Source organism: Salmo salar, chromosome 22, assembly GCF_965601325.2.
Source record: "Salmo salar chromosome 22, fSalSal1, whole genome shotgun sequence".
Taxonomy (NCBI): domain Eukaryota; kingdom Metazoa; phylum Chordata; class Actinopteri; order Salmoniformes; family Salmonidae; genus Salmo; species Salmo salar.
The window spans coordinates 4,102,864-4,117,948 of NC_138312.1; the positions used below are offsets into that span (position 1 = coordinate 4,102,864).

Genomic DNA, 15,085 nt, shown 5'->3' on the forward strand with positions numbered 1-15,085 from the left:
AGTCAGTTGTGGGTATCATACACAAAAGCAGTCTGGTTCCAGTAAGACATTTCCCCATTGAAGTCAAATGTCTTAATCCAAATAATTTTACATTAGGTCTTTGAAATGCACCATCTTTTAGGGGCATAGATAATGAACCAGTCAAATTCTTCCTCTAGCCTAGCAGGTGTTCACAGATCTTGAAGGATATGTTTTGTGAAAGGTAAATGGCTTATTGGAGAGCTAGCAGGAGACATCCTCGTATTGATATAACCATGCCGGTGAACATAGAGGGGGGTAAGGAGCTAGGAACCGAAAGGGAACGGGACCGAGCAGCACATAACGTAGGGGATCAATGACATCACCCACCTTTGCTCTGACATCACCCACCTTCTCTGCCACTCCAGGAAGAGAGGGTCAGGTTCGGCGGCGGCCACCGTGCAACGCCTAATCTCCTCCCCCAGCTGCCAGGACATCGTCCCCAGGCCTGCCCCTAACCCTTCAGGTAGCAGGAAGTCATGGCGCAGTGGCTCGCGCCGCATGAAGCGCTGGTAGGCCGTGATGAGGCGACGTAGCCTGGCCGTAAGGGCAGGGCCGGCCGGCCACAGAGGGCGACCCTTTAGCTCCATGCCCTCCTGGCCAAAGCTCTCCTGGACCATCTCCACTGAGAGTGTGTCTGCAAAGTAACAGCATCAGATCTATGCTTGTCAATTTACATTTACATTTTAGTCATTTAGCAGACGCACTTATCCAGAGCGACTTACAGTAGTGAATGCATACATTTCATATCATGCATTTTGTTTTTGTACTGGCCCCCTGTGGGAATCGAACCCACAACCCTGGAGTTGCACACACCATGCTGGCATTGCAAACACCATGCTCTTCCAACTGAGCCACAGGGAAGGCCCTGTGGCTCAGGGCCTTCATATGCTTTTCATGACAAATTCTTACAATTAGGTGAAAAATATATTTTTGACAAAATTACATTACCTACCTGGTAGAATAACCCACAAGAACACTTGCAGAAAATGAACTAGGTGGAACTTGGAGTTGGTAAAACCACTATAATCTATATGCACTCACAGATTCTCCAGTTTGTAAGGTGTTTTATGCAAAAATGCAAGTTGAAAGGCAGATGAACACTCACCTTGACCAACACTGTCATGCTTATCCATTGCATCATTACTGGAGCTGGTTTCATCCTTTTGGAGCAAAAATAGATGATACATCATCACAACTCAACCTTTTTAGATATTAAATAATTGAATCCTTCATTTTCATTTAGCCAAGTCACTCGAGAGTGCATACCTTATTATCAACCTTTTCCACTCCTCCCTCCTCCGGATTGCATTCAGGATCGTCTTTCACATCATCACTTTTGCAAGCACTGAACATTAACAATCAAGATAAAGACCACAAAGTTAAATCACTTTCTCCATCACCAGACTCAGCATGACCACCCAGGATTTATGAATATATATGGAGGGGAACTAGATCGAGGTATTGCTGATACATTCAATTTTGGGGCTTAAAGGCATTGGTTGACATTCATATTTGTAAACAGCACCTGAGATTTGGTACTGTGGATGTTCATATTACTGTATGCTGTTTTTTGGGGTCAATCCTTTAAAATCAGACTTGTGCCCTACGGTAAGGTGGGGGTGGTTTCTTGCCTGTCAGTGAGGTCAGCCACCACCTCTCCTCCACTCTGCTCGGCTGAGAGTGCCGTGACGTCAGGCATGCCCACCCGCTCCAAGAAGCATAGCTCTGAGTCGGCCCGCATGGCATTGTATCGCTCATACCCTAAGGACACACACACCAGGAGCCAGGGTTACTGTGCGCAGAAGGTGATGATGGAAGTGGCTTTAGACTTAAATGTACTATCAATTTAAAATGTATAATCAATTAATCAATGACTGATATACGGTAGGCCAGTAATTACCAATCCTGATCCAAGATTTACAGAGCGAGCTACAGGCTTAAAACCTGACTCAGCTAATCGACTGATCATCAGGACTTGGATTAGTTGATTCAGGTGTTTTAGTGCTGGATCCAAACTTGCACACCCTGAAATTCTCTAGGACCAAGGTTGATATAAGATCCTTTGAAATTGACAAAATTAGGGCCTTGATAAGCAGGAGACACTAGACTAAAGGATTACCGTGTTTGTGCACTCCTAAGAGGAGAGACTTATCCGCCTCTGCATCCCACCAGCCTGCTGGGATCTCGATGTAGTCAATATCAGGCAGTGCCACCTCCAGTTTACTGCACAGATTACACACACAAACAAATCAGCCATTTACTTTGGGCTGGTTTCCCGGACAAGATTGTCCTACTTCTGGATTAAAAAGCATGCTCAATGGAGAATCTGCAATGAAAGTGTTTTTGAGTACAGGAATAGGCATCATCTGGGTTCAAGGAACTAGCCCTATCAACAAGTTCATCAGTGTATATAGTAAGTGGCATGATTAATGGGTGCCCTCATGGTGCCCACTCTTACCTGGCAGGAATGCCCTCCAGGGACTGTGCAGCAGTTTCTCCCAGGACCTCAGCCTTGAGGTAGTACAGCATCCTCACCCTCAGAAGTACCCTTGGCACAACATGACACATAACACAACACATGGACCACTCATCGTTCTGTTATTGGACACAGCAACTTTTTTTACCAGTTGCAAAGTTTGCACACGTTTTTTCAGGAAGAGATAAAACATACAAAGCTAAAACATAAAACTTAAAGGAGCAAATGCTAAGTAAATCTAGCACAAAAAGTAAATCTAGCATAAAACTCCCTTGGCTTCAGCACTTCAAATTATAATTTCAAACAAATCTTGATTTTGTATGTTTCTTTTCAAGCTAGACTTTGTAGATTTAGCAACCTTAGGAATCCTATTAGTCGGAGGAGAACATGACGAGGTTCACCAACAGCTGAAGGTGAATTGTGAGAAATGGGGGACTCACTTGTTGCAGTGCTGCTTGAGGTGTTTCTTGTAGCTGTCATCCTGTAGCACTACCTCTGGGTTGCAGTTGACAAGCCAGTCTGCATGCTTCATCTCGGGCACGCTCAGCTGGTTCTTTAGCTTCTTACCCTTGCGTCCCCTGGGCACTGGGGCCGACAGGCCTGCTTGAGGAAAGGTAGGGTTTGAGCAATACCAAGCAATCATCTTACATCAAGCAATCATCAGTAGCACACCAGTCCACATTAAAGCACATATTTGGGGATCAGAGTTGGAGCTATGGCTACAGTTATTTGGAGTCATCAAATAACTCAAATTAACAAAAAGGTGAGGATTGCTTAAGGGATAGATAAGAGTCGATACAAGATGTAGTACAAGATGCTGAGCAAGGATTCAAGCCCCCAGGGGCCATTTAGTCAGGAATCTGCTTTATAGACCACTATGAGAAACTCTGGCACTACGAGTTGCTTTTCAGACCTTGTTTATTAACCTGTTGGGGCTAAGGGGCAGTATTTGCACGGCTGGATAAAAAAATGTACCCGATTTAATCTGGTTACTAATCCTACCCAGTAACTAGAATATGCATATACTTATTATATATGGATAGAAAACACCCTAAATTTTCTAAAACTGTTTGAATGGTGTCTGTGAGTATAACAGAACTCATTTGGCAGGCAAAACCCTGAGACATTTTCTGACAGGAAGTGGATACCTGATGTGTTGTATTACCTTTAAACCTATGCCATTGAAAAACACAGGGGCTGAGGAATATTTTGGCACTTCCTATTGCTTCCACTAGATGTCACCAGCCTTTACAAAGTGTTTTGAGTCTTCTGGAGGGAGATCTGACCGAACAAGAGCCATGGAACGATGATGGCCCATTAGACACCTGGCGCTCGAGTTCATGTTGGGTACCCTCGTTCCAATACGTTATAAAAGAGAATGCATTCGTCCACCTTGAATATTATTCATGTTCTGGTTAAAAAAGGCCCTAATGATTTATGCTATACAACGTTTGACATGTTTGAACGAACGTAAATATATTTTTTCCCCTCGTTCATGAAGTGAAGTCCGGCGGGCTTAGATCATGTGCTAACAAGACGGAGATTTTTGGACATAAATGATGAGCTTTTTTGAACAAAACTACATTCGTTATGGACCTGTGATACCTGGAAGTGACATCTGATGAAGAGAATCAAAGGTAATGGATTATTTACATAGTATTTTCGATTTTAGATCTCCCCAACATGACGGCTAGTCTGTATCGCAACGCGTATTTTTCTGGGCGCAGTGCTCAGATTATTGCAAAGTGTGATTTCCCAGTAAGGTTATTTTTAAATCTGGCAAGTTGATTGCGTTCAAGAGATGTAAATCTATAATTCTTTAAATGACAATATAATATTTTACCAATGTTTTCTAATTTTAATTATTTAATTTGTGGTGCTGACTTGACTGCCGGTTATTGGAGGGAAACGATTTCCTCAACATCAATGCCATAGTAAAACGCTGTTTTTGGATATAAATATGAACTTGATAGAACTAAAAATGCATGCATTGTCTAACATAATGTCCTAGGAGTGTCATCTGATGGAGATTGTAAAAGGTTAGTGCATCATTTTAGCTGGTTTTATGGTTTTGGTGACCCTGTCTTTGAATTGACAAAACATTACACACAACTCTTGTAAATGTACTGTCCTAACATACTCTAAATTTATGCTTTCGCCGTAAAACCTTTTTGAAATCGTAAAACGTGGTTAGATTAAGGAGATGTTTATCTTTCAAATGGTGTAAAATAGTTGTTTTTTTCGAAAAATTTTGAATTTTGACATTTATTTGGATTCAAATTTGCCGCTCTTGAAATGCACCTGCTGTTGATGTAGTGCACCACGGGTGGGACGCTTGCGTCCCACCTAGCCCATAGAGGTTAATTTGAGTGTTGTCAACATAACCATTTTGCCAGTCCTCTTTCCTCCCACGGCCATATGAGTGAATGACAGCTTGTTTGTAGGGGATGTAACTGAATCTCTCACCAGAATGGTTCTGCAGGTCTTGTTTATGGCCATCCTTGGCAGGTGTGATGAGGTCCCAGATAAAGCTCTTGATCTTGTCATCGCCCATGTAGTGACGCACGCAGTAGACCAGCAGTGCCCGGCACAGCACCTCCATGTCACGCTCAGCCAGTTGCCACTTGAAGCGCCCGTGGGTCAGGATGTCCTTCCAGCGACCCCAGCTGTGTGGACACACGCAGAGAGATGGAGCGGGTGGCATGAGCACAGATACACCACAAAAAAGTGTCAGAGTCGCCGGGATACAGTAAAACTCCTTGAATACCCCCAGCCAGTGCCACATACAGTTGCAGCCAAACATACTGGCACCCTTGCACTTTTCTTAAAGAATTCCATATTTCTTCTGCTTACAATTTTACTTTTGAAAATAAAGACAAATGGGCAAAATTACTGGCACCCTGGAGCTAGTACTTGGCTGCAGAGCCTGCGTTTTTGGCCCACTTTTAAGCAGCAAACTGCTCTAATTCGTCAATGTTTGAGGGGTGCCCTCCAACTGCTGTTTTCAGCTCTCGCCATAGGTTATGGATGTGATTCAGATCTGGACTCTTCGCTGGTTCATCTTGAACCATTCATGGGTGCTTCTGATGTGTGTTTAGTTTGTTTTGTCCTGCTGGAAGACCAACTTTGAACAGAGACCTAGTTTTTGGACACTGGGCTGAACATTGCACTCCAAAAAACATTTATAATCTGCAGATATCATGAGGTCTTGCAGACGTTCAAGGCCCCCAGTACGAGAAGCAGCAAAGCAACCCCACAGCATTATCGAACTTCCCCATGTTTGATTGTAGGGAGGGTGTTCATTTCTTTGAAAGCTTAAATTTGGTTGTTGGTTATAGGAAGAACCCACAAATAAAGGAGAAAATAAATCCTGATTGAACTTCTCAAAACACACCTAAACAAGCCTAAATCCAGGGGAAAAAATGTATGTGGACCAATGAAACATAATTAGAGATCTTTGGCAATACAGATCAGCTGTCGATGACCAAATGAAGCATTCAATGAAAATAACACCCTCTCCCTACAATCAAACATGGGGAGGTTTGATAATGCTGGTGAGGAGTTGACTCAAAAGAGAGAAAGACAAGTGTTGAACAGTTTTGAACAAATTAATTTCTTAAAAAATGAAGCAAGAGAGCAGCAGCTTTATTTCGTTGTATTTCTTATTTTACTTTCACTTAGCTAGCGAAAGCAGCTAGTTTAGTCTACTCAAGCATCCGGCTCAAACAGAGAGGGATGCTATGTTAGCTAGCTGGCTTTCCAACACAGGAACTCTTCCAAGGTAAGCTTGGGGGCCTGCAGGTGTAACTGCTAAACTGCTTGCTGACTGTACTGCAAGATTGTAGAGGGTGTCATGACGTTGGCCTGTGGGTAAGGTTTATGACCCCCCCCCCATAAATACCTTTCTCCCTTCCCCTCTCTGACCCTACTGAAGGACTGCTGTCCTGAAGGACTGCTGTCCTGTTAAATATAGAGAGTCAGGGAACATCAAACAAATGGGGAAAAGGAACCATATTTTGGTAATAAAACCAGTTGGAAATATGCTTTGGAACGTAATGAGTATGGATGTCAGTTCGTTGTTATCTGAGACATTATGACTGATGACAGGACGACATAAACTGCACCTGAGAAAGTATACACCCTCTAGTTATCAGAGTAACATGGAATTGTTATGCAATTGAAATGTTTGATATTGGAATTGTTTGTTAGGAGATTAAATGTAATTTTAGCTTCCAAATGAGAGAATTGGGTTTTCATAAGGAAAGTGCCCTGCTTGATCAGTGGCCCACCCCTGTGAAGAGGAGGGGTTATAAACGATGAAACACATCCTTCCCCCCTCTCCACTATATAAGCCTTTGATGAAAAGATAACCAGGTTGTTCCAGTACGTGAGGTCTGCAGCCTCTACATTAGAAGGACACACAGGTCAAGTACAGAACTAAGCCAACCTCGGCGTGAGCTTTGGTGGCGAATGGTATGAACTTTGAGGTTATTCACTACAGAAGTGATACTTCCTAGCCGTTGAGTTAGCAGCGGCCGCTGTAGACGTGGGCTAGGAAAGGACGGACGACGGATCCAGTCTAACAGACGGACGAAGATACCACCACGTATCCAATTTACCACCAGAGACATTCTTCCGAGTACAGGAAGATCTGTTGGCCAACCCGGCCAGCATCTACGACCAATCTACCGAAGCGCAGCTCAGAGTAAATATTTATTGCATTTTCCTTTTCCAAATGGGCGGTAATTTAGAATGCATAAGATAATGTATTTACGATAGCATAGCTGCTGTTTCTTTGTTCCTAAATCTTCCCGCTCTTTCATTCAAGCCCAACCCCCTTTCCTTTGTGTAACCAGCCATGATACAGGTTCCGTCCACCAGGACGTTTTTGTATGACATCATATGTATTCGGTGTATTTGTAATTCTGTGTGATAAGTTTAGGTATTTAGTAAATAAATAATTAAACCCAATTTTGTATTGCTGATTCAACTTGTTAGCCAGGGTTCGTGAAGATAGCCAAGAATTTACAACTTTCATTATGAGACTGAAAATAAGATAAGGGTTAATATTGACTGCTACCGATGTAAAGTATTACTAAGTATTTTAAGAGTTTATTCGGAAGATAACGGCTCTATAAACGTTCTTCCGTGGTGCCCTGACTTTCTAGTTAATTACATTTACATGATTAGCTTAATCAGGTAATATTAATTAGAGAAAGAATTTTATAGGTTAGCATGTCATGTCACTTAATCCGGCATAGCCAAAGACACGACAAGGGTTTACTAACGCGTTAGTTCTAGTAGCTATGTAGACTATGGTGACAACTATGTAGGCTGTGTGTAGTGGTTAGCGGTTATGATATGAAGGTTTGGCTTAGAAAGGTATTTTCGCCTGGCCCACAGACCGTTGATGTGCACTGAAGTCTGCAAGTGAAGGGAAAAAGGTGAGAGGAGAACTCGTAGACGCGAGAAGGAATTATAGCTACAACGATCAAAGTGATCATGCTGTTTGTATGACTGCTATGAAAGTTTGCGTGTGATCCGGGGTGTATTCATTCCACCGATTCTGTTTAAAAATGTTTCTTAAAACAGAAGCAAACGGAACGAAGCGGGTAAAAACATACCTGAATTTGTACAATAGAAACTCGTTTGCAACTATTGGACTAATGATTACGCCCTAGATCAGCTATATGCAGGCAAGAGTGTGCAAGGTGTTATTGAATGTGTCACTTTCTGTCAACTTAATTTCACACATTTCGACATTTGCACCTATGTTCTAAAATTTCATTCATAGGCTAGGTTGTAGCAACCTCATAATGGGTATAGGGACAATTTCAGTATCCTGTAGGAGCCTAAACCTGTTGATGTTACATTGAGCTTGGTGAATGGAATATGAATGACAGTCATCCAATATGCTGTAATAGAAATAAGGCCATTCTCATTAAAAATAATAATCGTCCTCCCTCATCTTAAACAGCACCGACCACCAATGCTATGGACAGATCTGAAAACAGCAGTTGGTGGAGGGAACCCCTCAAACATAGAAGAATTACAGCAGTTTGATGCTGAAGAGTGGGCCAAATTGCAGCACACTCATTGATGGCTACAAGAAGTGTTTGTTTGCAAATATCTTGGGCAAAGGCTGTGTACTAGCTTCAGGGTGCCAATCATTTTTCCCATTTCTTTATTTTTCTAAATATATATATATATATTTTTTAAACTTAAGGTAAAATAAAATACAATTGTTTCTGCGATGTTTAAAATCCCCTAACAAGGTGTGGAGACCAAATGTTTTTTCAACTTATTTTAGAAGAAATAGGGGATTCTTTAAAAAGGTCCAATGTAGCCATTTTGATCTCCATATCAAATTATTTCTGGGTAACAATTAAGTACCTTACCGTGATTCTTTTCAATTAAAATGGTCTAAAAGAAACAAAAACAATTCTCGAGCAAGAACTTTGCTAAGACTGTCTGGATGTGGTCTGAGTGGGGCGGGGAAAAACATTAAAACGACCCGTTATTGGCAGAGTGGTTTGGAACCCTCTTTTCTATTGGTCAAAACTCCATCCCACCAAAACAGGCTGAAATTTCAGGTGGTCTTTTCTAACTAACAGCTCTTACAATAAAAGAGCTGTAAAAACAGATAAAACACACGAAAATCACGTTTTTGACTGCACTGGGCCTTTAAAAAAAATGCAGGGGTGCCAATATATTTGGCAGGGACTGTATTTGATGTATTCCACAACTAGCATGCCTGATTCAACTAATGAGGGGCTTGGTGATTAGTTGACCAATTGAATCAGTTGTGCTAGTCCCGGAATATGTCAAATAAATGGTACTGACTGAGGGTTACTCAAGGAGATGATTGGGAAACACTGGCCCACTAACTCCGCAGTAGCCAGTAAAAGTGCTTACTAAAGTACAATTTGAGAGTACTTAAGCCAGTGAGAGAGCACTTACATTTCACAATAATTATTACAGTAAGACACAATGAAAGTGTGACTGGGGAATGTTAGATGTGATAAAATAACCCGAATATGAGCAGGTTCTTCTCGACGCGGAAGCATTCGGCGCGGAGGTAGCGTCTGTTCCTCTCGCTGAAGCGGCGGGTGCGACAGGGCCTCTCTTCTGAGTCGCTGTCCAGCTCAGAGAACTCCATCAGCTCGTCGTCTTCGAACGAGTTGTAGTGACGCGTCTGCTTCCTCACACGAGGCGTATCAATCACCAGGCTCTCCTGTGAGGGAGAGGGGGTGGTATTTCATATTCAGGCTTTACTGCAGGTTTTATGGACACACAGTTCATCTAGCCATACAGACATTATATGAACCCATGCACAGCACACACACCCCAAACACATGCCATACTGTGTAATGATGCCAAACAAAACCATGAGCAGAAAAGTCAAGATGTAGGCCTATACATAAGTGTATAGGCCTATACAGTGTGTACACACACTGCTAACACCACATTCTCAGGCCCCCAAAAAACGTATATTACTAACATACAGTACAGTGTAACCCATACAGTTGAAATCGGAAGATTACATACACTTAGGTTGGAGTCATTAAAACTCGTTTTTCAACCACTCCACACATTTCTTGTTAACCTGTTGTGGTATAGGGGGCAGTATTTTCATGGCCAGATAAAAAACGTACCTGATATAATCTGGTTACTACTCCTGCCCAGAAACTAGAATATGCATACAATTAGTAGATTTGGATAGAAAACACTATAAAGTTTCTAAAACTGTTTGAATGGTGTCTGTGAGTATAACAGAACTTATATGGCAGGCCAAAACCTGAGAAGATTCTATACAGGAAGTGCCCTGTCTGACAATTTGTTGTCCTTCTGTTGCATCTCTATCGACATTACAGCATCTGTGCTGTAACGTGACACTTTCTAAGGCTTCCATTGGCTCTCTAAAGCCGCCAGAAAGTGGAATGAGGTGTCTGCTGTCTCTGGACAAAGTACCGCAGCAGAGTTTGTAAGTGGTCAGCCTGGGGACAGTGAGACTGGAGATGCGCGTTCATGAGACTTCTCCATTTTTTTCTTTCAGCCTTTGAATGAATACGTTTCCCGGTTGGAATATTAACACTATTTTACGAGAAAAATACCATAAACATTTATTTTAAACAGCGTTTGACATGCTTCTAAGTACTGTAATGGAATATTTTGAAATTTCTTGTCACGAAATGCGCTCGCGCGTTACCCTTCGGATAGTGACCTGAACGCACGAACAAAACGGCGGTATTTGGTTATAACTATGGATTATTTGGAACCAAAACAACATTTGTTGTTGAAGTAGAAGTCCTGGGAGTGCATTCTGACAAAGAACAGCAAAGGTAATCCAATTTTTCTAATAGTAATTCTGAGTTTAGGTTGTCCCAAACTTGGTGGGTGTCAAAGTAGCTAGCCATGATGGCCGAGCTATGTAGTCAGAATATTGCAAAATGTGCTTTTGCCGAAAAGCTATTTTAAAATCGGACATTGCGATTGCATAAAGGAGTTCTGTATCTATAATTCTTAAAATAATTATGTATTTTGTCAACGTTTATCGTGAGTAATTTAGTAAACGTTTATCGTGAGTAATTTAGTAAATTCACCGGAAGTTTTCGGTGGGTATGCTAGTTCTGAAGTTCACATGCTAATGTAAAAAGCTGGTTTTGATATAAATATGAACTTGATTGAACAAAACATGCATGTATTGTATAACATAATGTCCTAGGAGTGTCATCTGATGAAGATCATCAAAGGTTAGTGTTGCATTTAGCTGTGGTTTGGGTTTATGTGACATATATGCTTGCTTGGAAAATGGCTGTGTGATTATTTGTGTCCATGTACTCTCCTAACATAATCTAATGTTTTGCTTTTGGAAATCGGACAACGTGGTTCGATTCAGGAGAAGTGTATCTATAAAATGGTGTAAAATAGTCCTATGTTTGAGAACTTTGAATTATGACATTTTGAGGTTTTAAATTTGGCGCTCTGATTTGTCACTGGCTGTTGAATAGTGTGGGACGATTTCGTCCCACCTCTCCTAGAGAGGTTAACAAACTATAGTTTCGGCAAGTCGGTTAGGAAGTCTACTTTGTGGATGACAAGTAATTTTTCCAACAATTGTTTACAGACAGATTATTTCACTTATCATTCACTGTATCACAATTCCAGTGGGTGAGAAGTTTATACACTAAGTTGACTGTGCCTTTAAACAGCTTGGAATATTCCAGAAAATGGATGTCATGGCTTTAGAAGCTTCTGATAGGCTAATTGATATCATTTCAGTCAATTGGAGGTGTACCTGTGGATGTGTTTCAAGGCCTACCTTCAAACTCAGTGCCTCTTTGCTTGACATCATGGGAAAATGAAAAGAAATCAGCAAGACATCAGAAACAAAATTGTAGACCTCCACAAGTCTGGTTCATCCTTAGGAGCAATTTCCAAACGCCTGAAGGTACCATGTTCATCTGTACAAACAACAGTATGCATGTATAAACACCATGGGACCACGCAGCCGTCATACCGCTCAGGAAGGAGACGCGTTCTGTCTCCTAGAGATGAACGTACTTTGGTGCAAAAAGTGCAAATCAATCCCAGAACAATAGCAAAGGACCTTGTGAAGATGCTGGAGGAAACAGGTACAAAAGTATCTATATCCACAGTAAAACGAGTCCTATATCAACATAACCTCAAAGGCCGCTCAGCAAGGAAGAAGCCACTGCTCCAAAACCGCCATAAAAAAGCCAGACTACGGTTTGCAACTGCACATGGGGACAAAGATTGTACTTTTTGGAGAAATGTCCTCTGGTCTGATGAAACAAAAATAGAACTGTTTGGCCATAATGACCATCTGGAGGAAAAGGGAAAAAGGAGGAAAAAGTGAGATGCTTGCAAGCCGAAGAGCAGGGGTGGCAGCATCATATTGTGGGGGTGCCTTGCTGCAGGAGGGACTGGTGCACTTCACAAAATAGAAAATTATGTGGATATATTGAAGCATCATCTCAAGACAGTCAGGAAGTTAAAACTTGGCCGCAAATGGGTCTTCCAAATTGACAATGACCCCAAGCATACCTCCAAAGTTGTGGCAAAATGGCTTAAGGACAACAAAGTCAAGGTATTGGAGTGGCCATCACAAAGCCCTGACCTCAATCCTAAAGACAATTTGTGGGCAGAACTTAAAAAGCGGTTGCGAGCGAGGCGGGCTACAAACCTGACTCAGTTACACCAGCTCTGTCAGGAGGAATGGGCCAACTTATTGTGGGAAGCTTGTGGAAGGATACCCAAAACATTTGACCCAAGTTAAACAATTTAAAGGAAATGCTACCAAATACTAATTGAGTGTATGTAAACTTCTGACCCACTGGGAATGTGATGAAAGAAAGAAAAAAATAAAATAAAATAATTCTCTACTATTATTCTGACATTTCACATTCTTAAAATAAAGTGGTGATCCTAACTGACCTAAAACAGGGAATTTTTACTAGGATTAAATGTCAGGAATTGTGAAAAACAGTTTACATGTATTTGGCTAAGGTGTACGTAAACTTCCGACGTCAACTGTACACACACACACACACACACACCTCTCTGGGGCACAAAATACATACGCAGCACACTAACACACACACAGCAAGCTGTAATACACACCACACAGAATTAATTCAACTGCAGCCTCTCCTCCTCCCTCTGCTTCGCATGCCGTTTTTTCCTCACTCATTAATGCAACATCTGTTCAACAGAGTGACGAGTGCCAGATATTTAAACTGTTTCGCAAGGCCTCTTCCCCTTCTTTTCTAGCCCGCATTCGAAGTGATCTGCAGGGACATGGGGGACTGGCTTTTTCTGGAGTCCCTCCAACACCATGGAGCGGCTACACCCTGGTCAGGGATAACCGGTAGCCCCATAGTGCCCTTCCCTAGTTCCCCTCCCTTCCCCTTACCTTCTCTGCTTTGGAGTCAATCTCCAGCTCGGTTATTTTGGCCCATTTCTGCCAGAAGTTGGGATCGTCCAGGGAAATGTCAGTTCTATTTCCAGAAGACACAAAGCTGGCCTGGAAATGACAAGGAAAACAAAAGCGTGCACACACATCAACCTGACTGGATCTATGCGAGTATCATACACTGAGATGTGCTGAGAACGCTGATAAGGTGTGAAATCAGACATTGGTGAGTTGCATCTCCCTTTCACCACCCACTCGGAGTGTAAAGCAGGGGAAACTGAAACTTGTGGTGACTGGCTAACATGTCATTCTTCCGATAGTTATAAACTTCCTGGATTGTGATAGTTTTAGGATTAAGGTTTAATCTATAAATGAGGGGTAGAGTTTACCTTGGCAAAGGTAAAGCCCTTGACACTCAAACTTGAATTTCCTCATTGTAGTTGAGCACAATGTAATCAAATCTCAAACCATCACCATCCAGCAAAGTAAAAGACTAAGGTTGAAGGGTAAGGTTTATAATTGAGTTACCCTTGGCAAATGTGGAGCTCTGTCAGGATGGTGATGGTCAAGACATGGGTCAGGGGTTAATGGTCTGATGTATAAGGGTTTACCTTGGCGAAGGTGGAGCCCTTGCCCTCTGTCTGGATGGTGATGTTCTGGGTATTAGTCAGGGTTTAGAGGTCAGAGGTATAAAGGTTGGGGTTTACCTTGGCGAAGCCCTTGCCTACCATCTTGATATTGACAGTCTGGATATTAGGGTCAGGGGTTAGAAGTCAGGGATATAAGGATCAGTGTTAACCTTGGCGAAGGTGGAGCCCTTGCCCTCTGTCTCGATGGTGATAGTTTGGGTGCGGCGCTGCAAGATCTGGTCGATGTCCTCCTCGCAAAACTTGGAGCCCTCGTCCTCCTCATCCATCAGTGCGCCATACGCCCCCTTCCTCAGCAGGTCCTCCACCTCAATCTTGGTCATCTGCTGCGCCTTTAGGACACCATGACCCCCCATTAGTTAGACAGCCATAGCAACAGCTCTCAGATCAGCTGGACCCAATTACAGATCAGGGTTGGGGTCAATTCCATTTCAATTCAGTCATTTATCTGAACTAAACTCAAATACTCCTTAATGCTTTTCAATTACAAAAAGTGGAATAGGAACTGGTACTTTCAGTTTAGTCCTTGAATAGAATACTTAATTTATTTCCTGAATTAGATAGTTAAAAGTTTAATAAAAAAAGTGTGTAGGTGTACAAAACCAGGATAGTTCATAGGAATATATTTAGCATGACCACTGACAACCGTTTGTGTTGTACTGCAAAACAGGCAACAAAAGCATTGAAAGGGATTGCAGTGCTGAGTGTGAATGGCCATAGAAATCTCAAAGATAACTATGTGAAGGTGGTACACAAGTGAGCTACACATTTTTATTTATAAATAATATAATCTCTATACACTTCTACATGAATGTGTATGCTACCATGATTACAGATAATCCTGAATACATTGTGAAAAAGTTTTTTAAGTCTAATTGTAATAGTGAGAGGTTAGCACGTCTTGGGGGTATGATATTTGTGCATCTAACTTTCTCACTCATTATTATTCTACATTCATTCAGGATTATCCGTAATCATGGTAGCATCCACATGAATGTAGAAGTG

General features: G+C 41.9%; 1 protein-coding gene across 9 annotated transcripts in view; it reads right to left on the reverse strand.

Moving 5' to 3' along the window:
- Positions 1-15,085, reverse strand: part of LOC106582632 (ATP-dependent chromatin remodeler CHD6) — a 117,080-nt gene that overhangs the window by 18,871 nt on the left and 83,124 nt on the right. For 8 of the 9 annotated variants that reach the window (XR_001323356.3, XM_014165873.3, XM_014165874.3 and 5 more), the window contains 11 exons: positions 14,233-14,412; positions 13,434-13,544; positions 9,529-9,731; positions 4,964-5,163; positions 2,938-3,097; positions 2,480-2,569; positions 2,141-2,244; positions 1,653-1,782; positions 1,288-1,366; positions 1,127-1,181; positions 349-655 (listed from right to left, as the gene is read on the reverse strand). Coding sequence is in view for 8 of the 9 variants with exons in the window: in XM_014165873.3 (XP_014021348.1) it covers positions 349-655; positions 1,127-1,181; positions 1,288-1,366; positions 1,653-1,782; positions 2,141-2,244; positions 2,480-2,569; positions 2,938-3,097; positions 4,964-5,163; positions 9,529-9,731; positions 13,434-13,544; positions 14,233-14,412 (1,619 nt within the window). In the remaining variant the exon portion in view is untranslated. The remainder of the gene's footprint in view (positions 1-348; positions 656-1,126; positions 1,182-1,287; positions 1,367-1,652; positions 1,783-2,140; positions 2,245-2,479; positions 2,570-2,937; positions 3,098-4,963; positions 5,164-9,528; positions 9,732-13,433; positions 13,545-14,232; positions 14,413-15,085) is intronic. The other variant, XM_014165871.3, reaches the window with a different exon arrangement.